At 43.1% G+C, this 27,726-nt stretch overlaps 3 protein-coding genes across 4 annotated transcripts; 2 read left to right on the forward strand and 1 right to left on the reverse strand.

Annotated features, from left to right (window-relative positions):
- Positions 1–1,285: 1,285 nt before the first annotated feature.
- On the reverse strand, positions 1,286–6,142 carry LOC149342939 (polyamine-modulated factor 1-like). Its single transcript, XM_089545483.1, has 4 exons — positions 5,761–6,142; positions 5,491–5,700; positions 1,859–2,057; positions 1,286–1,509 (listed from the first exon to the last, which is right to left on the reverse strand). The coding sequence occupies exons 1-4, from the start codon at positions 5,841–5,843 to the stop codon at positions 1,441–1,443; spliced, it is 561 nt and encodes a 186-aa protein (XP_089401609.1). The 5' UTR covers positions 5,844–6,142; the 3' UTR covers positions 1,286–1,440.
- A 63-nt stretch (positions 6,143–6,205) lies between these two features.
- Positions 6,206–14,269, forward strand: LOC149342940 (ribitol 5-phosphate transferase FKRP). The gene is made up of 2 exons (XM_089545481.1): positions 6,206–7,574; positions 8,912–14,269. Exons 1-2 carry the CDS (start codon positions 6,744–6,746, stop codon positions 9,710–9,712), a joined length of 1,632 nt encoding a protein of 543 aa, XP_089401607.1. The 5' UTR covers positions 6,206–6,743; the 3' UTR covers positions 9,713–14,269.
- A 5,044-nt stretch (positions 14,270–19,313) lies between these two features.
- Positions 19,314–27,507, forward strand: LOC149342941 (protein FAM219A-like). 2 transcript variants are annotated; one of them, XM_089545478.1, is made up of 5 exons: positions 19,320–19,666; positions 20,721–20,805; positions 21,990–22,083; positions 22,840–22,923; positions 25,969–27,507. In XM_089545478.1, the coding sequence occupies exons 1-5, from the start codon at positions 19,517–19,519 to the stop codon at positions 26,153–26,155; spliced, it is 600 nt and encodes a 199-aa protein (XP_089401604.1). In that variant the 5' UTR covers positions 19,320–19,516; the 3' UTR covers positions 26,156–27,507. The 2 variants fall into 2 exon arrangements, with proteins under 2 accessions (XP_089401605.1, XP_089401604.1); XM_089545479.1 differs by lacking the exon at positions 22,840–22,923 and having other exon boundaries at positions 19,314–19,666.
- The last annotated feature ends 219 nt before the right edge of the window (positions 27,508–27,726 follow it).

Below are 27,726 nucleotides of genomic sequence, written 5' to 3' on the forward strand. Positions count from 1 at the left end.
TTTCTTTTAGCGGCTTTTTCTGAAAAATTTGCAGCTTGAAAGCACTTTAAAGTTTCAATTAGAGATGTAAAATTGCAACTTGAGTTTGGGCGATTTTTACAGGAAACCCAGGATCTGTAACATCATTAACTGTGTGTGCCCGTTGGTGATTGCTTTGCACTTGCCGAATGAGAAAGTGACAAGCTTGTTTTCAGTTTCAGAAATGTCATGAATGGGGTTTATCACTTGAAGCTGCTATATGTGCACGAGGGTTTTGCCCAAACAGTTTGTGATGTCATTTGTTGGTCAAAGCCCAATAGCTTGCCGTTTTTAAAAATGACTTTGCAACTGAGAGAGGGAGGTCTAAGAAGCATAATGCAAACAGTACTGTACTGTGCTATGCTGGTCACTGTAAAAAATGAATCGAAAATGGTTTTTAGTTTTTTGATGCGATAGAATTCAGGTTGTCGTCTCAAACACACACACACACACACACACAAAAAAAAAAAAACTTTAGGGTACACTGAAGCTCCGCCATAAGGGTGCGACTCAATAGCATTAATGGCTTAATGCCCATATATGCGGAATTGGTTATTCTCTACATTACATACATAGATCTCGGGGAGGAGTCCTCATACTCCTGGCACTGTGGTGCAGCGGTTAAGCGATGTGCCACTGCTCAGCAATGGCGGGTGCTGCCACCTGTGGTGCTTGCGAGACCCAGGTTGCTCTTCCCGAGTAGCCTCTCGAGGCCCGTCATTAAGTTAAATGCCACCTGCCACGGTGATCAGTTCGCTTGCAATCTGGTGGGCAGGTTGTGATGACACCACAAGGTAACGTGATCTAGGCAACTGTCTTAAGTAACTGTCTTGGTTCTCAGTGGACCTCAGCCATGCCATAAGGAGAGGAAAGTGGGACTGAATGAAAGAAAGAGGTGCCGTAGTGGAGGTCTCCGGAATAATTTCGACCACCTGGGGATCCTTAACATGCACTAACATCGCATACCGGCTTAAAATCGGTCCGTGTTCATAAAAAAACGTCAGTTTAAGGTGGCCAAAATTTGGGTGTTTAGGGATTGCTGCCGACAAAATCAAACACACGGGTGCCTTTTTATGTTTCACCCCCACTGAAACACAGCCATCGCGGTCAGGTTCGAACCCGGGTACTCCGGCTCAGTAGCCGAGCGCCCTAACCACTGAGCCACCGTGGCGGGTCAGCTGTGGAATTCTTGCATTAGCATTTTTGTGAGGAAGGTAAAAAAAATCTACACGGACTGAACACAACAATGTGACCACAGCAGGCAACCAAACTTTTGGAACTCGTCTTAATTCACAAGGTGCACAAAATGTGAAAGTTTGAATTGTGTCGAGCCCAATTGCAGTTTTACGACTTAAAACAATGATGGTATATAAGCAAGGATGGGATGAAGCTGTTGCATGGCCTCCTTGGCTGCTTCTTCACTTAGGCCATAGGGTTCCATTCTTCAGTGACTTCTGCACAGGCCGCAGCTTTTCTCTGGGCTTGGTGGAGCTGAAATGAGTATCATGCAGCACAGAAGTCATATGAACACATGAAATTTATAGTGTTCTTTCTATGAAAACCATTTCTATGTCCTGCTGTCAAGTTACAAACAATTTTTCAGCAATAAGATTAGCTCAAGCCACGACCTTAAGTCATTGTGCTAAGCAGGACTTTACATTCACACAAAACATGCTGCAAGTTAAAAAGAACAAGGTTTCAGGTCAACTAGTGTTGGCATACACCATTTGAAGTATGCTACATTATAAGTGCAACTGCATATGGTCAGAGCATAAGATGCGAGGAAAAAATATTTATCACTCCAAAATAGTGTGCAGTACTTGAAAGGAAAATCCCAAACCTTTTCAATCTTGCTTGTTGTCAGTTCAATGTCAATACTGATACTTTCCAGCTCTTTTTCTCCTTCAGATATTTGTGCTTGTAATGCCTTGTTTTTTTCTTCACATTCCTTTAGCTTGGCAGTCAGAGAGCGCAATGAATTTTCATAAACTTCACGCAAATGGTCTTCAACATCATGGTCTGGGATTCCAGATGGCCGCCTTAGGAAGAGAAAATTGCAATGCATAAAATGATAGCGTTGCAAGTGACTGCTAACAGGAGGACCGTGTATGTCAATGAATAATATAATATACCGACACCTTTATTTATGTCCATGAAAGGCTGAGGGATAACACCTGTGGATGTGAACCGCAGTTAAAAGGAAGAAACAGCGCGAAGAAACACGGACACACGAAGAAACGACACACACACGAGCGCTGACTCGCAACTGAAATTTTATTCTAGTGGAAAAACGCTTAAATAGAAAACATAAGAGGGTGGGTAACAGGGCTGCTGCAGCGATAACCGGCAATCAGTGTGGTCGGGTCACAAGATGGCAAAAAAAGAAAAACAACAGGGAACAAAGGAAAGGTATAAAGGTATAAGAACTGCAGCCCAGGCCAGCAAACATTACGAAGCAATGCGCCTCTCTGCTCTGATCTGCTAATGTGCTGTTAGGAAGGTCGCAACATGGATAACCGGGCATTCACCAAACCACAAGCACTTCACCTTGTTAATCAAGGGGTCAAACTTCCCAAGAAAGCTCCTGCCTATCCTCTGCATGGAAATGACTCTGAGCACAACACCTGTCCTCTGAGCTGAGGTCGGGCCCTGAAATACTGTAAACGATTTAATTTTCTGTTTTTTTTTGTTCTTTTGTTTCTTTGCTCCTTTATGCCGAGCCCCTCTCCTCATCCAAAACTCCACAACAAGCACAAAAACCATCATAGCTTTTGATGGCTTTTGCAAGTGCGGTTCTATATTCACCACGTGGACAGTGAGTTTACGAAGAAGAGGGATGTTTAGGTCCTGGCCGAGGCTGCGAAATTTAGCAGGAGTTCAACTTATTTTCAAAGACGTTCTTCTGATGAAACGACAGCCAAGAATGTGTCTTCTTTTTGTCTACTGCCAAGTTCCTACTAAGGTGGGGCAGCATGTAGCATGAGTCACTTTCCAGCCTTTACAGTGTCTGAAATCTCTCTCAACTTCGAGGAAGAGGAAGAACTAAGGGTGCTGCATTGTCTGCTTTACAAAGTTTAGAGTTCATGAAATATCCTTCAACTGCGTTTTCACCTGAGTTCATGGAATACTGAGCTCCCAAAAAATTAGTCATTTATAGTAATTCGTATTTGCATTCAAAGACTACGCCGGGTTATTAGAGATGTTTGTTTGTTTGTTGGGGTTTAACGTCCCAAAGCAACTCAGGCTATGAGGGACGCTGTAGTGAAGGGCTCCGGAAATTTCAACCACCTGGGATTCTCTAACGTGCACTGACATCGCACAGCACACGGGCCTCTACAATTTCGCCTTCATAGAAATTCAGCCGCCATAACCGGGATCGAACCCGCGTCTTTCGGGTCAGCAGCTGAGCGCCGTAACCATTGAGCCACCACAGCGGGTTTTTAGAGATGTGGTTTTAGATATGTTGCAAGAGACAAGCAGCTGCGAAGCACAACAGCCAAACGTCCTAAGCGCACAAAAGGAGGTACAGAAGGCACTGAAATCAAAACTGAAACTGCTCTGCAAGAGATAAATTACCCAAGGTAGTATGCAAATGTTTGAACTGAAGAAAAAAAAGGGGAACCATAAATTAGATGTCTATACTTAGTATGTTACCACGTTGTAGAGCTCTGCTCAACAACAGCGAAAATACAGACCCCTTACACGAGCTAAGACGCTGTTAGCAGCAGTGGTCCTAGTGTATGTGTGAATATGTCAAGCTGTGAATTGGAAAGGGCACAAAATATGCGGCTTTAGCATAACAGGCATGCACTAAATCCAGCAGCAGACAGCCAAAGCCCCTGGTGTAGGGTATAAAAGTACATGGCAAACATTGGATGGTAGTGCCCATTAATACGGCGAAGAATGCATGCTCTAAAACAATCAGAAGCATTCTTGAAGGGGCAGCTGCAGTTGGTGGGATGGCACTATGGTATTTGGCTTGTTGTGCCCACTGCCTGATACCACAGAAATTTCTAGCAGATATTTAACCATTCCTTAGAGCTAACAGCTGTAGTTCACCCACTGCGAGGAGAGTGCCCACAACCAAACTGACCTGCACCAAATGCCCACAGGTGGCACAACAGTCTCAAGACAGCCCACATGGCACTTCTGATCCATACCCATAACAATAAACATTCTCATTGGCAGGAAGGTGAAAAGGGGAGCTTTTGGTTATGACATATCGGTTTAGGCCACTTTGAACCTTTTAACACAAACTACATAATTAACACGTGCTTGGTGTTGATAAAAATGATGTTCATAATTATGTTCGTAAAAAGAATTTCAGTGCCAAAGCTGCGAGGACGATTTAGACATCACAGGCTGTCAAAAGACTATAAAAATCTAGAGGTAACGCAACATAGTTGCGTGTGTATGCAACACTTTTCGTCTGGCAGTTGCAACTTTGGAACTGCTCATAGATGAGATCACTGTTCAAAAAACTGAGCAGGCGAATATGACTCATCTTCTCTTCTTTTTGTGTTTACCAAACCAATTTCTTTGAGCGTTAAGCATCTTTGCTGGCAACTCCTTTACTTGCACACATAGTCAGCAATTTACCTCTAGGCAGGCCAGGGCTGGACCGGTCCAGTCTTTGAGCCTTGGGCTCAAGCCAGGCTCAGGCTTAGGAATGAGGCCTGTGCAGTGCTCTAGCAAGGCGGAATGTAGCCATTGACAAATCAGCAATGTAAATACTTTTTTTTTTTAACACTGTAATGCCCAGGTAATGAAAGTACCACATAAAAGTTGCAAACTTCTAGTATTTTGTCATTACTGTCCAAAAATGTAAAAATCAGATAGATTCATTAAGAAAAATGTCTACTACATAATTATAATTAGCAAATGAGGATAAACTGAGAACGATTTAACTGTGCACATATACTTACGCACATAAACAAAGGAGAAGTTTGAAACCATTCTATCACGTTCAAATGAAGTGATAGATAGCCTGATAGCCTGCCTGTTCAACAGATCTATCTGTCAAGCAGATAGCCTGCCTGTTGAAATTTTAGGTAGTTTTGCTCGTTGAGCTGGCTTTTGCAATGAGCAGTGTTACAAAGTGTCTCCGGCACTCAACACTTTGCTTTGATAAATGTGATCAGTAATACGTTGTGTGCATTGTTGAGGGTATCGGTATACCTTTGTGAGCGTAAACGAACACTACCGACATTTCTACAGCCTGCATCGAACGTGAGCCCGGGTTAAGCACTCATGCGTGTTCAGAACAGATAAGCACTCATATATGCGAGTTTAGTGTCACTGCTCACAAGAAAAGTGTAGGAAAAGACCTGTTCGCTTGTTTCTTTCCCTTTTAAACTGCGATTTTGCTGGAACCTCTGCAGTTTCGGTTTTGAGATGATGATGCAGTGCAGAACCTGAGGCACAGAAATTAATTACCGTAGCTGACGGTTACAGCAGTGAAGCGTTGCTTACCATGCCTGCGTCCCTTTGTATTTTTCTTGCTCTTCGATAAGCTTTTCGAGGTGACGTAGCTTCTTGTCCAGCTTGAGCTTGTCAACAGTACATCTACACTCTGTGTTTATGTGCGAGAGAAGTTGATCCGAAAGGCTACCGACACGTTTTTCCAGCACATCCGTTTCGATGCCGTATTTTTCGAGCTGCAGAGTTTTCATGCACAGCTGCCTGAAATGGATAAACAAATGGATAAAGTAACAGTTGCAAACGCACACACGAAGTTGTTACCTGAATGTGGCGCAGTGTGCTTCGGCGTATTTGTCTGTGGTTTCTAGATATCTTTTGGTGAGTGCACAGTACTTCGCATCCATACTTTACAGCCCTTTAGCTTGTGTAGTTACGTCGCTTTTGCACCATTTGCGGTTCGCGCGAATGGCGCGAATCCAGTCCGCTGCGGCCGTTGCCAGCACAAGCCACGGCAGCCACGTTTACTCAGCCCGATCACAGGTCCAAACAATAGAAACACCGTGGTTGTAGCGTTGGTCTTGGTTCTAGCACACAGTTCCGCGGCCGACTAACGTTTTCTGCCGCGATGTGATGACAAATGACAAACCTGGTTAACCTGGTGGAGACAAACATCAATGAAGTGCGTTGAAGGTCGGTGTCATACGGCTTCTCTAACTTGCCCTAAGACTTTGTTGCCCCATTCTCATACTGTTGTGATTGTAAATTTCTTTAATTTTTATTGTAATATTAATAAGTTTAATGACGTCTTAAAGTAAGAACATAAGGTGCGTTAATCAACTTTGTGCTATACTTAAGCCGAAACTCGTTAAGCCAAGTCAAGCTAGTTGGCCGGTACTTTCGTCGTGTGTGGCGGTGTTTAGAGGAGTTCTTGGCGAACAGTACATAATGTCAAACACGCTTGTTCCTTCCTTTGTAGTGTGAAATTCGATCAAGTGTACGTGGCTGTGTCTATCAAGTGACCTCTTTCGGATTTGTTACAAGTGTTTCGAATGACCGGCAACATGTGTGTGCGATGGCGGTGGTCCGTGACTTCAAAATCAGTACGCTTTAGCTTGTTTCAGTTTAGCGTTTTTGCTGGTGATATAGCCAGTTGGCAGGCCCGTGCACTTCCCTTTTCATTCTTCTCTCAGTCGCAACGCAACATCGTTGATAGTACGTGCTGAGCGTACGTCGAAGCGAGGAAGTTATTGTATCTCTGTGCCGTTGTGTACCCTGGCAGCTTGTGCCTCCATTGAGTCAAGAAAATGCGCCACAGATGGTGCCGCATGTTCCTTGGTATCATTTGCGTGAACTTTTTCTCGGTGTTTATTATGTGGATATACCTCGACAGTAGGTGCCCTTGCTTCGAAGCATCTCGCGAAGGCGCCGTCAAAGCGTCCGGGCCAGCAGCGCAACATCCTCGGCGCTCGTACTCTGTACCTCAGTTCGAACAAGACGATGGCGTCGGTGAAGCGTTGAAGATCCGCAATGCGGCCCCGTTGGACGACATCTACGACCTCCCCAACACACTCATCACCCTTGTGCTGCGTGAGTTCGAGTTTTACGAGCACGACCTCGTGGAGACAGTGCGTTCCTTCCACACCGTTTTCCCCCGCATGCCGATCGTGTTGTTCGCCGACGATGTGCCGTATCCGCCTCTGAGATTCCCGCGAGACGAGTTCGGTCCTAACGTTACCATCGTCTCGCTCGCCAAGGGTGCAGGACGCCACGCCAACGCCACGCGTTTGGAGCATTACCTCAGGACCGACCTGGTGCTGTTCGCGCCCGATTCTGTGCGCATGACCCAGCCGGCCATCGTCACTACAATGATCAAGCGCATCTTCAAGAACCCGCGCAATATGGTGGCAGTGCGAGTCGCGGGTGAGATGCGGCGCTGCCTCAACCTGGACGTGAACTTGCGCGAGTGGACACTGGTTTACCGCAAGGCATCGCGCACGGCCGAGTCGCATTGCGATGCGTTTGGAGGCCGTCATCTGCTCATGGCGAAGACTGGTCTCGTTCTGTTGCTAGGCGAGCCATTGGCGCGCCCGTCGCCCGAGGCGCTGTACATCCAGACCGCGCTGAGAGATGTTAAGGTGATTGCTGCCTGCTACTCTCAGCGACTTGGGCGAAGTACTAAATGCTAAGTATACCACACCCCTGGCATGCCCTGGAGACCACACAAGTTCAGATACAGCTTCGCACCAGTGTAGTGTCTGCTGGGCCCAAGGAAAGATATTGTACTGATGCAGCTTTCAGGTGGATCTTGCAGTTGAAGGGAGCAGGGCAATGATGATGATGATGATGTCCTAGGGCTGAATGGCACATACCCACGGCGGGGGATTGGCCAGGGTGCATAGCGGATACAAACGCACTCATGTACTGGGAATGGAGTATAATTAAATCTAAAATTGGGACACAATGCCTGTCACCTAGCGAGAATTCGACATAGTCTTCCCTCAGAGTTATTGCATCAGTGGTGGTGGTAGTGGTGTGGTGTAAATGTACAGGCGGGATTAGTGTTACAGTGGCCTGTCAGCAATTGATCCGCCTCTGTCATTGCACCAGTAGTGGTATAAGGACTCGACGTGATCTGTGAAAGAAAAGGAGTACTTGTGTGAAAGGGATTTCTAATGTTATCGCATCTTAAGGGTAGGTTAAGCATCATCTGGTGAAGCTTTCTGGTTGTTGACTATGAGTACAGTAGATTATAAAAAAATATTTTTCTAAGTGATGAGCAAGGCTTCATTTCTTTGCTGCAAGAAATATTTTTCAAAGTGATCAGTAGGACTGTTTTAAAACAGTAAGAAACAGGAAACTGAATATAGAGCTGGGCTGCAGAGCCGAAGGCAGTGCTTCAGATGACGCAGCGATGGCATCACATACATAAGTGGCTGAGCTTATTTCCATAAGAAGTGGCGCTTTTTGTGAATACTCATAAATTAACAAAAACAAGTTCACCATTTTCCCATTCAGCAAGCATGGAGCAAGTTTTATGCTCAGGTAATGTCTGTGTTGTAATAAATGCAAGGTTGCCCAAGAAAATACCCCCACTGCATTCACGAAATTTGAAACTGTAACCATTTGCACATAAAAAAAAGGGCACCGCATGGCTGCACACTCCACTTTGATGTAGGAAATCAGGAGGCTGTTTGAAATGGGCAAGTTTTCTGCAATGTTGCCTTATAAGTATTAAGTGGAACAGAGCAAACGGACGAAAGACAGGAAAGAAACATAGAGATGTTCCTTGTTCCTTGCTTGTCTTTCTTCTGTTGGCACTGTTCCACCAAATATGCACCTTTACCAACTAGCACAGTTGTCCATCCTACTACAGTTTTAAGTATTGTTAATTGTATTACTTGCTTTCTCTACCTTTAACTCTTCATTAAACTTTAATAGGACTAGCCTAACTGTTCCTATTGTTTTCTTGCAGATTGAAATTGTTGACAACCTGGTTGCTCAGAATGGTCGCACGCTGTTCACAACAGAACACAATCGAGAGAAGCTGCGTGCGGCCACCGCAACTCGTCGAGCAGAGCTCTATGTTAACTTTGGTGTAAAGAAAGTTCACCAACCTGGTGGAGAAGTTACATGGCATGGCTGTAGCCGTACAACTCCGCGCTGCTTTCCCACCGTGGTGGATGAGACACCAGACTACTTGTACAAGGACCGCTGGACTCCGCCATGTTGCTTGGAAAACTTGCGTCGCACAGCCAGACATGTGTTTGCCATATTGGAAAGGTGCAAAGCACGGTACTGGCTCGAAGGTGGCAGCCTGCTTGGAGCTGCCAGGAACCATGACATCATTCCATGGGACTATGATATTGACATAGGAGTGTACCGTGATGACGTGCAGAGTTGTGAATGGCTGCGGAACTCGCAGAAAGGGTCTGTGATCGACGCTGATGGCTTTATGTGGGAGAAGGCCACTGAGGGAGATTTCTTCCGTGTTCAGTACAGCCGTGTTAATCGAGTGCATGTGGACATCTTTCCCTTCTATTCTCGGAATGGTGTCATGACGAAAGACACATGGTTCAAGAGCCACCCTCAAGACAGGGAGTTTCCTGAGCACTTCCTGAAGCCTCTGACTACTATCCTCTTTGTTGGAGTGTTTGCGTCAGCACCAAACAACATTACTCAGTTTCTCGAGCTCAAGTTTGGGAAGGGCGTTGTAGAGAAGCCCCAGTATCCTAATCCAGCATTGCTGGCATATCCAAAAAGCAGTGGTGCTTAAGTCTGGAGAAATGCATACCGCCTTGAACTCTTGAAGTCACAGTATTAGATGCTGCAGCAGCATACTGACTTCTATAGCTGCAGTGATTGATGTGTGATCCTGCCAGTGCCTGATATTATACATGTGCAGCTCTTAATTCATTTCTACAAGGTCCTCGAAACAGCTTTTATTGATCCTGCACAATACTTTGTGGATTTTGTAAAGATATTACTCAAGCAATGGGAAGTGTTTTAATGTGTACGTGTAGAGAGTATTTCACGAGTTGTATCAATCATTTAAGACGCTTTTCTAACTGAGCTCAAAACAGCGTGCCATTGACTGCGTTGCCCTAGTGAGTGTTCACTTTTTTTGATAACCTGCTTTGTGATAACCACACCATCCATTTCCTGTTTTGGCATGCAATTGCATTTCATTCTTGCAGTTCACTTAGTTTTTTTCTTGTCATGACAGGGCAGCAGCCAGCTGTTGGCAGCTTTTTTTTTTTTTTTATCTAAGAAAGGCCTTAGGATTGCAGGGAGTTGTTGATGTTATAAAATAAGAGAAAATGTCTTACTAGTCAACATGTGAGCTCTGTGCAGTGCAGAGTATAAGTGTATTTCGCTAACATGTTCATGGCTAAATACTGTAGGTGTTGGATGTATGTATTCACCATTTTCAGATTGTATTTCAGGTCACATTTTAATGATAAAGCATTATATGGTTCTGTCGCGTCAGCAAAAAGTGTCCGCATTTTTTGTCTGCGCGATTACGTCGTTCTCTGGAGATAAATGTGTGAAAGTGTGATTGTGACAGACAGTGTGTGATAAAATGTTGTTGCCATGGGAAAAATTTGGTTGATGAGGTGTAATTAGTTAATTAATTAAATACGAAAAAATACACTTAGGCATCAAAATAGGCATGGACGTTGATATAGTATGTGGACGTTTTGCTTTCGCATTGCTCTAGTGCGGTTTGCTGCAGTGATCTCATGGACACAAATGAAGGGCAGGCTTATTGTGTGATGTCTTTACAGGCATAAATTGTGTTTTGTGCTGCCATCGGTGAGTGTGTTCAGGACCTGGTTTTGGGCATCTTATTTCAGAGCCTATTTTCAGTTGAACCTTGTAAATTAGACTGCCTGCATTTAGGTATTCAACTCCTCATTACTGCAGTACTGCTGCAATTGCACACAGAAAATCAGAGTGGTGAATTGGAGCTCGAATTAACGTAAGTTGGCTACAGGTTTCTGTCTTACACATGCATAGACTTCACGCTATTTTTAAACCATTTGTTTACTTGTAGGTACAGACAGTGATTTCAGGACTGATTAGTCAGAATGATGCATTTATTTGCTAGTTTCTTATATATGAATGCATACTGTTACCATTATGTCAAGAAATGATTCTTCACAAAACTGGCGTGTTCCGGTACAGTTGACTCTCAATAATTCAAACTCGAGGGCCCCAAAATTGTGGTCGAGTTATGCGGGGTTTAAATTAAGGGGACCCTTTTTAACATGACTGATGTTTACAAGACCAAAGTGCCAGTTTGGGTAAATCAGCTGTTCAAATTACCATATTTACTCGCATATCGGTTGATATGTTGTATAGGCCAACTGGCTAACTTTGGGAACCGCTAAGGAAAACAAAGTGTGAATGATGTATTGGTCTCCTAATGGAAGTTCAAAGCCGCCAACAAGCATTTAAAGTGACCGGCGCATCGCACTACATGCCAGAGCTGTGGCAGTACCATGAGAAACTCTTTGCAAAAGAGATGCTCTCACTGCATTTCCCAGTATCTGGCATTCTTCTCGGCAACATCGAAATTACATGCGGTTGATCAGTTTTCTGACACCTCTGAGCATAATGTGCTCGTCCGCATTAAAGAGGATGACTCGCCATGCTACGGAAAGAAGTTTTGTTTTTACGACAATGCCTTTAAAGTGCTTGGCCAACATGGTGATGGCACAGTGATGCTCTGTTATTATGTTCATATCAGCCTCTTGCCCGCTCTCTTAAGGAAGAGGGGACGTGCAAAACCGTTGCACATTAACACTGGTATTAAATTTCGTACTTTGTGAGATCGCAAAGGCTGCCAGACCTCTGGACTTCCCGCAGTGCGTCATTGGCATCATTCTCCCTTCTTTTTCTGAATTTTTGGCCAGGTTCGCTCTTTGCCTTGGCTACGAGCCGCTTATTGGTTGACCTCAGAGTTTGGAGAGTGCAATTTTGAAAAATCACCGGTCACCCTGTGCGTGATTACCTACGGTAAATGAGTTCAAATCAATGGGACTCCACTGTGTTCCCAATTTCTTGGCCATTGTGCAGTTACCACTTCTCAAGCATTTGTCCTTGTTCATTTTACAGCTTGCAGGGATACTTTAGTAACCTGTGCATTTTCCATTACCATGCTCTAAGGTATGTGTTCAGTACCTCTCGAAAATGAGACTATCTGACAATATCGAGCACATCAGCAAGGTGCAGAATTTATGTTTATAAGCCTGTAATCAGTTTTTTTAGTCTATTTTAAAGGCAAAATGCACTTTTATAAAGTGAGCCTGCATGACTGAATTGACTTTCAAGAATGTCAGTCATTCGATGTCACTAAAAAACGGCTTTGTTAAGAGAGAAAATAGTGAAAACACAGCGGCTACTTAGCCTAGGTAGGCACATCCAAGCTGAAAATGATAATTTTTAGACCAGCAAGTTCAGTGGTTGCATCAACTTTTTTTTTTTGAGAGATAGAAATAAATAGCATATTATAAATGAAATATTTTGTCTTGGAGTGGTCCTTTCAGCCTATTTGTGGTTTGCACTTTCCCAGTGTCGCAAGTTTAACTGCTCTGGCATAAAATGCAAATTGTGCAGTGGTGCATTTTTCAGCTTGAAAAAACATCTTTCTGTATCAGAAAAATGGAGAAATAACAAAGGGCCACGTTAGTTGACTGCACTAAAAAATTGTAATTTATAGCTCATATAAGGAAGCTGTCCGCAAAGTGACTAATGCTGCATATGCGGTTTTAACTTTTGTTTCTTACCACGATTTATTTCTCCTGCTGATGCTGGCAGATGCTACTTTGATAATTATGCTGCGCAGATTGCTGCAGTTCTCACGGATTTTTGTAGCTTTTGTGTCATCCTTTAACATTTTTTGGTACAGTTGGGTCAGGACTTGCAGTGTTAGTTTGAATAACTAAAAGTTTTAGTTAACCACTGTATTCAAAATTTCCAGCTAGTCAAATCTTGCTTGTTTGAGATGCCTTGTCATGGCTGTCTGTACTCATCAGCTTTTAAGAATGGTCTTGGAATACCGATATGCACTACAAAAACCTGATTAACATTTTGTTTGCATGCAAATATTCATTCTGCGAGTCGGAGTGCTACTTTCACTTAAGCAGCAGCCAGTTGCCATTGCTTGTCACTATTGTTGCTGCCGTCGCCACTGCTCTTGTTGTCCAGTATAGTGGAATCCGGAGACTGCAACAGCTAGACCTAGTTCACAATGCTGTTTACTTAGCTTTCCTTTGACACCAATCTTGCCATGTACGGCTGTGCAAAAGCCAAGCTATTGCACTTGAAAATCGGCCATTTTTGTTTTTTGCCACCCAGAGTCGCAAAAATATCTTTTAAAGTCACTTCTGGGCTGTTTTGGGAGGAAATTTTTTGGGATGCAATTAAAAAGACCTTATAGATGCCAAATCTGATGTTTTCTATTCTAAGTTCATTTTCTATTTTAAAAAATTCAGTTTTTTTCTAGCCTTTTGTGGTTCGATTCCCACGTCCCCCATAACCTATCTCCGAAATAACAATCCTTCTTCTCAAGAGAAACATGTGGACACCTTTTGGAACTTTTCAACATTATCAAATTCAACTAAAGAGCTTAAATATTGGATATTGAGTTACAAATGGCTGCTGTACATTATTGTTACCACAGTTGTGTTATTATTTATTCATATATTTATTCAGTGTGCCATTAAAAGCCCTCCATCGAGAGTACTGTATAAGGGGGCAATAACTAGTGATAGTGACAAAGTCACTAGTCAGTGCACTGCGAACGCTTTATGTAATATTTATTGACTAGACATGATAAATTGCTGAATGTAATTCCTAGTCATTATATATGGTTGGGCCGAAATGAAATGTATATGCTTATATGCTTGCTTTTCTACTTTGCAGCGAGACATACCTAAACAACTGGTTTTATGAATGTGTGCTTTGGTAGATACTTCGCCCTGAAACATGAATCAGGCTATTTGTACTCGACAGCTGAGACTACACAGGCAAAATGTTTTATTTTGTTTTGTTCAGAGGCGCAGTTCATGTTTCATTTCATTTCGATCTGACTATACAGTGCTGTTGTGCGGGAGTAAAAACATCTAGCTTTTTAACTACTTGTGGTTGACACAATATTTTTGTAATTTTCTTTTACATTAGAGCCACATTTTTAAACAGCGTTGATTGCGTCTTAGGCATAGCAGTGTCGCATCTGTTAACATTCCCACAGTCTTTTGTAACTGCATTTGATGTGATGGCATTTTGTCTTGTAACTCATCTTGATTAAAGTGTGAAGTAGGTAAAAGCACATGTATGTTGCATTTTTCAGCTTTATGTAGTATTGTATGTAAGTGCTCCATGAGCTTTTATGCTGCAACACATGATCTGGTGTAAAGCCTTGATGCTGATGAAAATTGGTTTTGAGGAGAGGAGGCGGTACAGAAGGGATAAAGGAGGGAGTGAAAGAATAAAGGAAGAAAGAGGCGCTGTATAGTGGAGGGGAATAATTTCGACCACCTGGGGATCTTTAGCGGTCACTGGCATCGCACATCACACGGGCGCCTTTTGCGTTTCGCCTCCATCAAAACGCGGCTGCCACAGTCGGGTTTGAACGCGGGTACTCCGGCTCAGTTGCCGAGCGCCCTAACCACTGAGCCACCGCGGCGAGTGATGCTGGTGCACTCTGATATTCTTTTGTCAAGAGATGTCAATATAAGGAATCTACCTTATGGCAGAAGTGAAGCATGCTATTAGATGAAAGTTTGTCATGTTTTTTCTGGCATTTGTGCTCATTTAATATGGTAGAGTTTTTATGGTGAGAAAAATGGGTTGCAGTTTCTTGGGCATGTGCACTTGTATAAAAGGGCAAAGACTTGGGGGAGTCCTAAAAGAAGTTGAAAGTGACAGCCTATAGTGGTTGCCATGCGTAGGTGTAAAGTGTGCAGTGCACTCTAGCTAAGATTTATTTTCATTTAGCAGAAATTAGATTAAATTAGATTTCTTCTCAGCCACTCGGGACATAGCACCAACAGGCAGGCAGTATTTGCGAGTGCAAACAGCTGTGCAAGATCCACTTAAGGAAGATTTCAGGTGCTTTGCTGGTGATTTTAGGCCTTTTTTGCCTGTTGTCATTCGAGATCTGGCTTGAACATTGTACCTGTTAGGTGCCTTCCCTCCCTCCATACCTCCTTGCCACCAAAAGAGCACCACTGAACCGAATTTTTTGATGAAAAGTAGCAGTGCAGTCTGATTTCCTGTACAAAGGAATGTGCTCTGCATGGCAGAAAGTTCAGTTTGTAGCTTTGTCTAAATTTAGCAGATGATAGTCAGTCGCTTATTTCACTCAACAAAATAGAAGGCCCTAATGCGATTGCAGAAGACTGCAATCTGCTGGGGTGGCTTAGTGGCTAAGATATACTGAGCTTGAGGTCATAGGAAGAAATCTTGGCTGCAGTGGCTACATTACAATACAGGCAAAATGAAAAATTTCCTGCGTGCTGTGCGATGTCAGTACAAGTTAAGGAGCTCCACGAAAATTAGTCCAGAGCCCTGTGCTATGCCTTCTGTCATAGCACGTACGTGCAGGTTTGGAATGTTAAACCCCACATATGAACAATGGCTGCACATGGCTCCAAACACTTATCCGTCTACTTGATGTGGCATTCTAGCAGAACTTTTTGCTGGGCTAGTTGGTCCATTCAATAAATTCAGTTGTCAGTCAGCGCTCTTTCCTGTCCCTTCTTCGTTTTGCCTTCGGGCTTCCTTTCTTTCTTTCTTTCTTTCTTTCTTTCTTTCTTTCTTTCTTTCTTTCTTTCTTTCTTTCTTTCTTTCTTTCTTTATTTATTTATTGTTTCCTCAGACACAGTCCAAGAGGGGGCCGAGGCTAAAGGCGACGGAGCGCCTGACAAGGGCCCCGGCCCCCTTGCACAATGTACATAAAACAAAACTAGCATTACAAAGTTCGGTCAAGCAGTCGTCCTAGGGTCAGTCAATGGGAAAACAAAAGGTGGCTATTTCCTGTCAGAATCACACGGCATTAGAGACAATTTCTTTTGCTATACAACAGAGTGGTGATACAAAAAAACAGTAATTGAGTTGTACATCGGGAGTAACTGAATGCAGCATTAAACCAATACATGATTTACACATCAGCACTTTATACCCAGTAGACGCAACCGTGAGATTCGTCGCCAAGCGAAGACATTAGATCATATTACAGTTAGTAGGACAACACAAGAGGAATACAAGATAGAACGAAGGTTACACTTTTCGGAATAGTTACAGTAATGAGAGTTTAGTACCGCTGTTCACAAGAAACTTCTTACAGTATTTCTTAAAAAATTGTGCACCTTTATTAAAGTCTATCTGCATCATGACTGTTCTGTTCAAAGCATTCGTTATTTGAAAAGATAATGCTTGTCTTCCGTAGTTTGTTCTAACTGGCGGCATTCTTCGTTTTGGATTTCGAATGCTGTATGAACTTGAACTATGTACTGTGGGAATATGTACACGCTTGTTTTCACTTATGTCTGGTTGATGTGGCATATTTGGCACTTAGAAGTACTTTAATTTATAGGTGCATATAGGTTTATGGGGCTTTAATGTCGCAAAGCGACTCGTTCTATGAGGGACGTCATAGTGAAGGGCTCCAGAAATTTTGACCACCTGGGGTTCTTTCGCACGATACGCGGGCCTCTAGAATTTCGCCTCCATCGAAATTCAACCACTGCGGCCGGGATCGAACATGCGTCTTTTGGGTCAGCAGCTGAGCGCCATAACCACTGAGCTACTGCAGGCTTTCCCATAGAAGCTTTTTCTTATTGAGAGTGTAGAAACATATTAGAAATAAATTTAACTGTTGGGTAAAACTGAACTTTAAGAGTAAATTAAACTATAATTTTCAGTTCCTTTTGGTTTTAACCAAAAACAGTGATCTTTAGCCAGAAACAAGAAACCAGCCAATATTTAGCTTCCTATCTACATTCTTAGTGTGGAACCAAAATAAAGTGTGATATATAGTAGTTTTGTTGCATTGAAATTGAAGCTGCTTCTGTGTTGTGCTTTAACACAAAGTTTGATTGTCAGTGAACTTGTCATTTTTACTCTTTATTTTCTGTTAATAATGTTAATAAACGTGGCAGTTCTGTGTGCTTTATTGTCATCTCTGCTCCTACAGAAATACGTCATTTTTCTTTTTGTTTAAATTGAGCATAATTGGTCTTATTTATTTGTTTGTCTACTCATACTGTTAACCCTCAATTCAGGTTAGTGTGTTTTATGCAATTGGTCCTTATAACTTATTTCACCATTGTCATGTCTGCTGCAGCTTAAAAGTAAAATTGCTATCCTCAGAACTTGGCATCTTCTCTTTGTTCCTTTTTGCTTGTCTAAATATACTTGGTAAGCTCAGCTCTTCTGTTAAATTTTCATTGCTGGATTCTCTGCTATTGTAGATGTCGATAGGAACAGATTGCTGAATGCAGTGAGAGGTGCAAAACAAAAATCTGTGGCTCCACACAGTTTACAATATGCTGCAATCTTCCTGTGAGTAACTGATGGTTGAAAGAATGACAACAAAATGAAAACGCGCTACCAAAGCTCAGTTTGGTAGCTCATTGATATTACTGCAAAGTAAGGAACAAAGAAGGGCTTTCGTCAGAAGGTAGGAATGGACCAGAATTGGCATGGCTGCTTGTGCCTGATGTCGTTCCTTTTTTGTTCTTTGTCTAGCTAAGCATGGCCGGGTTAAGAAAAATGGGGACCCTGGGCTAGTGCGCATGGAGGCCCCCTGTCTCTTTACTGACCCCCCTGCCACCTGCTACACTACTGGGATATATCCCATATGTTTCATTGTAATTCCACCTAATTAAAAATAACAAAGTGCGATCAGTGAGATTCATGCAACAGTAACGCTTTAGCATTAGTTAGCATTAGTTTTACAACGCAAAGAACACAATGCGACTCTTGGAACGCGTGACACATGTCCGTCTGTGGCCGAGCGCCACGGAAGAGCCACGTGGGCTGACCGACAACTTGCGGGTCTGTAAACATCGGCATGACATCCGCTCTGTAAAAGCGGATGTTATGCCGATGCCAGGATTCTCAAACATACTACACCTTCAGACGTCACTGGATGGGGTGGTTGGCAGAAAACCACAAAAACCCTTCTGCAATCTATAAGCAAACATATATCGCTTCATAAGAAAGTGGGCCCCCTCCGGGGTGGTGGGGGATTCCTGTTTTTGCAGCTCGGCAAGCTCTCCCCAACTGATTTGGCTAAACGAAGTTACATTAGCTAGGGGCCCGCCTCCTCGTAAAAACCAAACCAACCATCCTCGTTCTGGTTTTCTCGCTTCACACGTATCACTCGAAGTTCCATTGCCCGTGGTTCCATACTAAGCAGGTTAGAATAAATGAGCCCCCTTCTCCTGCTGTCGGAGGTGAGGCCCCGAGCTGCAGCCCCCTTAGTCCCCCCCTTTATCAAGCGCTGTAGCTAAGGAACTTGCGTGCTCGCATGTAAAGCACATGAGCATGTCTTGCGCTTTAATATACACAACACTTCTAAGAGTGCCAGCACAACCAAAGTAAAATTCTACAACAAAAAGCAAGTTTTACGACGAGCCCGAACACTAATGAACTTGAAGGCTGGTGTTGTTATATAATTTCAGCTGGATTAGTTGGTGCAGTGACCTGCAGCAAATTGGCATAGATTGGACACAACTTCAGGCATGTCTGCTTTAAATGCACCAGATTGGAGCAGTAATTTTTCTGTTGTAAAACGTATATAGGTATAGCCTAGAGCTTCCTACACTCGAAATTAGCCAGAATTAGGAGTGCCAGCACAATCGAAGATTCCTGCTTCACACTCGTCAGCTGCAGCGCAGTATTTTTAACACCTTTACTGTTCACGTGAGAGAGAAACACGACATAGAGGGCGGTGTCTGGAATTTCGAGCATTTCGCCGCGGTCGGGATGTCGGGACCGAACTCGGAACTTTTAATATCAGCAGCCGAACGGCAGACCTATCGCGGCTGAGTAATTAATAAAGGAAGAAGCGTGCGTTTGTTCACAACATGCATTTTTTCAGTGCATGTTATTATATGAATCTGTATGAAATTCTGGAAGCGCGCGGTCTTCAAAATGCGATTTCTATGCAACATCTGAGGGTGGCTAGAAATCGAGTTCATGCCAAGAGCAGTGGGGAGCTCTTGAATATTTGCTCCCCCTCGTAATGTGTTGCGTGTTTTTGCTTTGCACGCAAGGGGAATACCCGCTCGTTAACTAGCGCGTGCGCGCAACGCGCGGCTTGGCGCGGCCCGCGAACAGCCTCGACGTCAGGGTGCCTTGCCCTTGTGGTCATGGCCTCGCACCTGTCGTCGAGGTTGCAAGCAAGGCAACCACCGTCTGCAATGTGTTGGTGTTGATGTGATGCCTCCGTAGCTTCGCGATTCGAAAGTGTAGATGCGATTAGTTTAGCTTAGCGAATGTTGCAAAATGAGGCGCTGCACTTACACACTAGAGTTCAAAGCCCTGCGCTAGCGGCCTAGGTACCATGGAAGACAGCGGGATCGACAGCGATTCGAAGACGAACAGCTGTAATGGTGGTGAGCGGTCGCAGCAAGATCAACCGGCTTCCTTGAAGAAATTTGATGGCTGTGAAGCAGACATGGACGAAGCAGAAGGCGCTGTAGACAAGTCCCAGGTTTGCACACCTTTGTCTCTGTCGTGCATTGATGAGGACGAAGGCGATGCCGTTCTCCATTTTCTGTGCTCCGTCGACGCTCCACGGGGCACGGGTAGGAACCATCTGTCGCGGTTGGTGTGCGTTTTCTTGTTACATGTTTTCTCTGCCCGCGGTCTCGGAGGCGACGGTAGTGCGATACAGCCTAGGAAGGCGTAAAGTTTTTTCGATCTGTCGCATAATGACGTTTACAACTCGTTTTTAATGCTCGAAGTAGCAAACGCGCAATCATATTTGCTGCGCTGCTCGTGTACAGATCCCAGCAGTACTTGTGCTCACGGCTGGTACGTTGTTAATGACCGTTAGCAGAAGTTCAGATCAGTCAGCAACATGAAAATGCGCACATGTGATCAGCTAGATTCGGCTCTCGCATCGCGCACGTCTCATTTACCGATAAAGCTTCAGTAGTTTGCAATGTTTTATGCTGCTGTATAAAAATCTAAAGCAACGTGCTAGAGCGTTGTCGTTTGGCAGTGCCTGCATTGCTCCGCAGATCAGCAGATTCATGTCTCCTGAGAAGTTTCGTACAGTGGTGAGCAGCCTTGTCTAGAGCGCTTGAGCAGTGCGCACTTGGTAACAAAAACCGAAATTAGAGAGCAGCCCCTCATTACAGGGCAAAGTTTTCGTGCCTGCTTTGTTTACGAGGCTATCTGGCGCTACTTCCGTGCAAGCGTTGCAGCTGGACCCTAGAGGCTGCCACAAAATCTGGATTTGTTTGCAAGGAAGTGCACCGCCCGAGCGCTCTAGACAAGGCTGCTCACCACTGTACTGTCAGATGCCTGGTTGTAACTGCGCTGTTAAAGTAAAGGCCCCTGCATCCGTTACCTTTTGTACCAATATTTCTTTTTCTGTGCTGGTTGAGAACTAAAATCTCATGAATAATGACTAAATGTGTGAATGTGTGATGGTGAATGAGAACTGTAGTATTCTCTACAGCCTCTGCTAGGAGAGTCATCCTGGATGTGGTCCCCCGCGCAGCCTATCCCCACTGAAATTTTGACATGTGCGGTTGCAGGATGCACTGCCAGAGGAGTCGCAGAAGAGTTCTCAAGAGCAAGTGGCATCAAAGTCAAGAGCACTCCAGCTCCACAGACGATTAGGTACGCATAATACCTTTCCTGCCTGTGTTGGAGTTTCTACAAACTGATTCATAGTCAAATGCTTTCTGTCGGAAAAAGGAAGACGATGCGAAAATGAAGGTGTATGCCAATACAAAATGAGTGGGAGGTCTGCATTGAAGTGGGCGGTTATGAGCAATGGAAAGGCGCAGTAATTGTCCTGCACGCAGTGGTCACTTTAAACCTGCTTTGAGGGATAAGGTGAAGGAACGGGTGAAGGGAAAGGCCGTCTTCGTAATGGTAGTCTCTGGGCTAATTTCAACCACTTGGATTTTTTTTATTGTGCACTGCACGGCACACAAGTGTTTGTTCATTTTGCCTCCATCGAAATGTTACCACAGTAATCAGGATTTGATCCTGCAACTGCATGTTCAGGAGCTGAATGCCATAGCTACTGAGCGTACCACACTATACGTTGACAATGAAGGTCGTATGATGCGTAACGTAACATTTTCTGAGTGGGTAGCTTGCGTTTAAAGGGGTGCCTTTTCTTATAACAGCGGGCTGAGGAAGCGCAACGATCTACGAAACCAACCTCACTTGCCAGGGAGTCTGTCCAGCCGCTGCTTTCTAGAAATCATGGCTGTGGTTGAAAGCCTTCTTGGTACTAGTTAATAAATTATATGAGGAAAAGTGAGGTCATTGAAGTATTTTGCTGAATACCTGCTAGGCACAGGCAAGCAGCTCTTTTCCTGTCATGGCCTGGCAAAAAAAAAAAAAAGAAATTATATTTACCGTGGCATTCACTGCAGCTGGAAATCCATAATTTGACTGCACTGACATGCAACGAAACTTTCACACTGAGGAGAGGCACTGATGAAAGAAAACAAAAAGGAAAATATTATGGTGCCATCTGTGATGTTTTTAAGCAAGTGTAGTGCTGCGGCTGTTTAGTAGTGCTTTTGATTTCGTTATCGACGTTGCCTTTACATGGTCTCAATGTTACATCTTTTTTCTGTTTGCATTAAACCAGTTGCCATTAAGTGCCCAATACTGCCACAGTGTGTTCTACTCTCAGAAGGTGTGTGTGTTATCTGTTTTACTGAAGCAGCACGGAAATTTAAGGTAGCAGCAACCTAGACACAAATTTTTTGTAGTGCTCTTCATGGGTTGCTTGTTTTCTTGCAGCAGTGTTTTCTGTATGGCACTGCCTGTGTTTTTCGCAGAGAGGCACATCCAGCAGTCAAAGAAAATTCGGCAGCAGACTCGAAATGCGTGCATCGACACCCAGCCCAAAAAGACACTGTTACCACGAAGCAGGTATGTCTCTATAGACATGCAGACCTCGCATTACTTAGTAGTAGTAGCAGTGTTGTTACTGCCGCTTGCGCCTAAAGTGGCACAGGTTATTTGCTGCAAAATTTGGTAGATGAAGCCAGATTTTGCTTGAAGTGGATATATGCATTCGTGTAGAAAGCGCTTGCTCATTTGATTCTTTGCTAGAAACAAACTGGCTTTCGAGGCATATCATTGAAAAGCATGGCTGGTAGAACATATCTTCGAAGATTGCATGCAAAGAAGTTATATTCAGTTCTGATACGAGCCCTTTTCTCTTTGTTCTGCTACTTTTGTCTCCTAGCTCACTGCGTTACCTAATTTTCTGTCCTGCCTTCTTTTTTTATCTATACATGTAAGAGTGGCATGTTTTTAAAATGGTAACCTTTTTTTTGGACAGAGAAATTGTTAGTAGCATCTTTTTTTTTTTTTTTCTCTCTCTCTTGGTAGCTGTTTTAAATTCTTTTGGGCTGTGGTTAGATGTAACTTTTTTATACTTAGGTGCTGAATGCCCATAGAAGAAATAGATTAGTAAACTAAATGAGCTTCCTCTAATTGAAAGGGAGGAGGTAAACGACCTAAGAGGTTAGTATGTGGTGTGACTATTTGGTGCCAGTGCTGTTGCTGTAACATGCATCTCAGTGTGAGTGTAACATATTAACCTCTCTTACGGAACGGGAAGACGTTCTAATTTGAATTAACTGCTGAGCATTCAGACCTCCTCTTTTGTCACTTGCATAGGCTTCCTGTGCCCAACAAAGGCCAAGGGTCAACTGCACAACCATCAGGAGACACTGAGCCTTTGGTTACGTGGAAATCTGACAGGTTGGCTACTGTTTTGCTGATTACATGTGGCTTGTCCCATATAAGCATATTAGACCAGAATTACAAAAATTGGGCCATTGCACAAGGGCAAAGCTACACCGTTGCTGGGAGGTCAGCTCATTAAAATTCATTGTTACCATCTACTGATAAATCAGAGGAAAGTATCTTAAACTAGGCAGTCATAAGAACATAAAAAGAAGCAGCAAGTGGGCATATTTTCGAAATTTATCTCTAATTGTGTCACTGTAAAAGTTGCCTGGAAGAACCTGAGGACTTTTCTTTTAACCTGAGGACTTGTGTGAAATAAAAATTTTGTAATACTTTAGCTGTGTCAAAAGCAGGCAAAACATTTTCTGTATTGTGCTGGCATGCGAGGCATTGGAAATGCAGGGTTGATGTATGTCCAAACTTATATTGAGTTGTATTTGGTTTTCAGGTTGGTTTTATTTGGTTTCTTAATTTGCAAAGGAAGGCCAAATGGCCGAATGTGTGTTGATAGTGATGAGTGTTCTGGATGACCGCCAACAAGGATAGCACCGTAGCAGTAGTCTGCTAGGCTGTGTTTACAGATCGCAGGCGAGCTGTCCACGATATCCATGACAATGTAGGACAGTCATATGGGACAGTTTTCTAAACAAGCCTCTGGAAAAATAGAAGAACAACAACTAGTTGCTCCACTATAACAACGCAGTCGCTCTTGCTACAGTTCCCGACTTCCAAAAACACCACAGTGCTTCTGTACCTGCCCTATTCGCTTGGCTGTGCCCCTTGTAACTTCTTGTACCTAAAAACAAAAATTGAGCCTGAAAGGGCATCGGTTTAGCACAATTGAAGAGATCCAGTCAGAATTGCAGGAGCTTCTTAATGTAGTAACACTAGGCAACTTCCACTGATGCATGGAATTATGGGAGACATGCTGGGTGAGGCTTATACATGCTCATTGTGACTACTTCAAAGGAAATGATACAAACTGGGAGTTAAGGTGACCATTTTTTTCTTTTTTTGATTGAATTCCCCCAACTTTTGGGTAGCACCTCGTACAAAGGCAGGCGAGTCTAGCACAGTTGCGGAAGTGCTCCACGTAGGGGATGGCAGTGTATGCAGTTAAATTATTGTAATGAATGATAAAACGAAAGCACCTAATTTGATGGCAGTTTCTTGGTGCAACCTGCCATTTTTTAATTGTTTATGAAAACAGTAAGCAGAAAAAGTGTAGCATTTTGTTGCCACTGAAGTAAGCATTATTAGTCAATTATTTCTCCCGGAAAAAAGTTATCCTAAAAAATCAACAAATTAAATTAAGAAACTTTTTTGAATTAACACAATTTATATCCAAATTTTAACTCGGGAAGATGTGTTGAATTAAAAAAATATTTGTAAAACTCTATGTAACTTCATGCTCGGTGTAACCCATTATGTCTTATTTGTACAGTGTACAGCAGCATGGTCATGTTGGAACACCTGTTAATTTGACCATAATAAAAATGATAATGATGACAATACTGTGTAACACCAAATATAAACAAAGAACAAAAATGGGGCTTGAGCCGCAGTGTTTGACAGGCAGTGAACCTGTGACGTGCGCAGAAGGCATGCTAAGCCATGACAAACACCATAACTCATCGCATAAGTTTAGTAAGAAAAAAAAATGCAAAGAAAAAAAAAACCGGTTCTACACTGAATACTGCTCAGCTGTAAGGCCATGCAGAAAAGAAAAAGGTGTCACTCAGTAATACCCAGCATCAATGTAATTGAGAATACAGTAAGAAAATTTCTTTCAACAACTGTTTTGAAAATAATACATTGCCATTACAGAGTAGTGTGCACATTGCTTTACACTCCTGAATTCTGCAAAGGTCGTAAGATAAATCGTGCAGCTGAACCCTGAAATCACAAGAATTTATGTGATAAGAAGTAAAAAAATTGTGTACAAAGCCATAAACCCATTATTTAACAGTGTAATCTCAACATCTTTTTTAGTTTATATTTAGTTTTGGCATGAAGATTATTTGGAAAGGGGACGTCATAATCTCTTGCTCTCTTTCCGTCGCTTATGGCTAAGGGATCTTATATTTACTAAACCATAAATGCCTTACAAGTTTCCAACAACAGACGATCAAAGAATGTTTCAAAACCATAGGTTACAAGTTTCCAACAACAGACGATCAAAGAATGTTTCAAAACCATAGGAATTGAAACCAAGGTGTAAATTGGAGCCAGTAATTTTCAACAGTGAACGTAACACTGAGCTGGTCTTCATCTTCCAGCAAACTGCACACTGGCCATAGACAGTTGCACTGTACTGCAGTATGCTGTAACCAAGAGCATTTATAACAGCATATTGTACCGCAAGCGGTATATTGTACCTAATAAGCATGAAGCAGATGGCTTGGAGTCTTTTACAAAAATAGTCGAGGTGATCATTTCATGAAAGGCCACTGCAAAATATAATCCTAAGTATTTTATGTCAATTGAATAATCTATAGGCTCACATTGACAGTGAGAACAAGCAGACCCTTGCAATAGAAAGTGGTAATTAAGGTCGATCTTTTTCAGCGGGCTGTGAAAGCAGATATATTGAGTCTTGCATTGTGCTACAAAATTACTGGCTGCATGCATAGGCTGTAAGGAAATTTTTTTGCTGCTTCTGTGCTTGTTAAACTTTTGCAGCTGGCTGTACATGCATGAGATGCAGGCTGCTCATTTTTGGTAATGCGTAGGTGCACACACTGATACGTTCAATTCTTGCACCAGTTTTTTTTCAACTGCAGCTGTGTTCTCCAGGACTTCTGTGTGTTATATACCTGCAGATATGTTGTCGTTGGTCAATAACATGGAAGTGTCCATAAATGCATATTGTTCTATAACTGTGCTCCTGTGGCTTTATAAGTTAGAACAATGAAACAGATTGTATTTCTCGCTGTAGTGTGTGGGCCTTTGGATTCATTGGCTTTCCTTTTTTCCTTTTTTTTTATGCTTGCGAAATAACGTCAACCAGTTTTATTCCGCTAAATGGCAACCATCTCTTGTCTTTCTTTGCCGCAGTGAGGAGGATTTTGAGTTTCAGCCCACATCTAAGGCAGCTGCCCGTGAAATCACCCAACAACTAATCCGAGATGGATACGACCTTGACTTGACCCCCGACGACGACGACTTGGACCTCATCCCACCAAAACCACTCAGTCAGAGGTGTTCCTGTTGCAACCCATCTCAGACATGCTCCATTATGTGACTGGTCGTTGTCCTCTTGCTGGTGTGACTGGTGCTACTTCTTGAAGAGGAGTGTCTTGGCCTGGGAAGTGCTTTGGGTGCAGATGTGTACATCCGTATTCTGTTGTTAACATTCCAACCTGCTATGCCGCAACTCATTTGGATGAACCTCAGCATTGTATTATGAGCCCTCTCCTTGCCGGGGAATGCTTCAAGTTTTGAAGCTGTGACAAGGCAATCTCAGAATCTGTAGTGGCAAGCGCAGCGTGAAATTGAGCTGTTTGTTTACTGCCCTCCATTTACTGAAGGGATGCGTCTGCATGGCGAAGCTATTGCCTTCCTTGGCACCGACATATAGCTAGCTGACCAATCTTTTTTTGTAACGAAAAATTTTAGGACTATATTCTGTATTGATTCCTGAGCCCGCAATGGTTTACTAAAAACAGGACTACAGTTTGTGCTGTGATATGTCTGCTCAGCACTGCACGTGAATAGTAGTGCACAAGAAACTGGGACTGTACCAGAACTCTTTTATCTTTGGCGCGAGGCACAGCCACAACTGTGGCAGACAGTCTTGTCTGAGAACAGAGTAAGACTGTATGCCACAAAGTATTACTGAAGTGGATGATTGCGTTCTGACGATGTTTGTGGTTGGGGCCAATGTGACGCATGGCTCAGTAACCTTGCATGGCTAAATTTGGATGTCATCCTCATCACAGTGAAACTGCTGTAAGATGTTTGAATGGGACTAGGGCTTCGAGTAGCGCAGGATTCACTTCCAAGTACTACGTAAGAAATGAATCAATCTCTCCTGGGTTACAGGCAAGCTTGCTGTTTGCCGTAGCCTTCCTTTGTAATCAGGTTGGCTCTGAATGTTAGTCAAGATGTCTTCAGCACATGCAGTTTTCACTTTGGCAACCGATAAACCTGTTCAAAGGAAATGTTCAGTGCCAAAAAAGTTTGTGCGCTATAGCCAAGAAATTATTTGTTAGTTACATTTTCCTTGCTGCTAGTGGTAGGTCAAGTCGTGGCAGTTTTGTAACTTTGCTCATGTGTATATTGACCTTTTTCAGGCAGTCATAAGTTAATATCAGGATGGATCAGAATTATAGTTCTGATTGTAGAACACACCTTCAGTGTGTAGTGATGACGGTGGCACTGGAAGCTTCCACGTAGTAAAATAGATATCTGTCTTTATAATGCCATTAATATTGTTAGATTATATGATCAGCAACTGTTATATGCTCTTTTATTTACGTCAATTTCTTCCGGGATGAATTTTTATATTTTGTGTACTTGCAATTACAAATAGTAGTAGCGCAGGTTACGTGTGCACATAGAAGCACACATTGTCAGTTCTTACATAGCTCACATACAGATGACTTTTTCTTTACCTGTTATCACGCATCATATACCAGTGCGATGCACATGCATCGCTGTGCTGCAGAACTCTGTGCACAGTACGAACTAGGATCTCATGAAAAAGGTCAATTATTATTTTATTCTCGCTTTTGGTGATGCTGCAACTGCAGGTTGCTTCTTGTGCCCGGTGCGTGTTTTTTGCTTAAGCAGATTTTGCCAGTATTTTCTTTT

Source organism: Amblyomma mixtum, chromosome 5, assembly GCF_055824585.1.
Source record: "Amblyomma mixtum isolate Tamu chromosome 5, ASM5582458v1, whole genome shotgun sequence".
Classification (NCBI taxonomy): Eukaryota; Metazoa; Arthropoda; class Arachnida; order Ixodida; family Ixodidae; genus Amblyomma; species Amblyomma mixtum.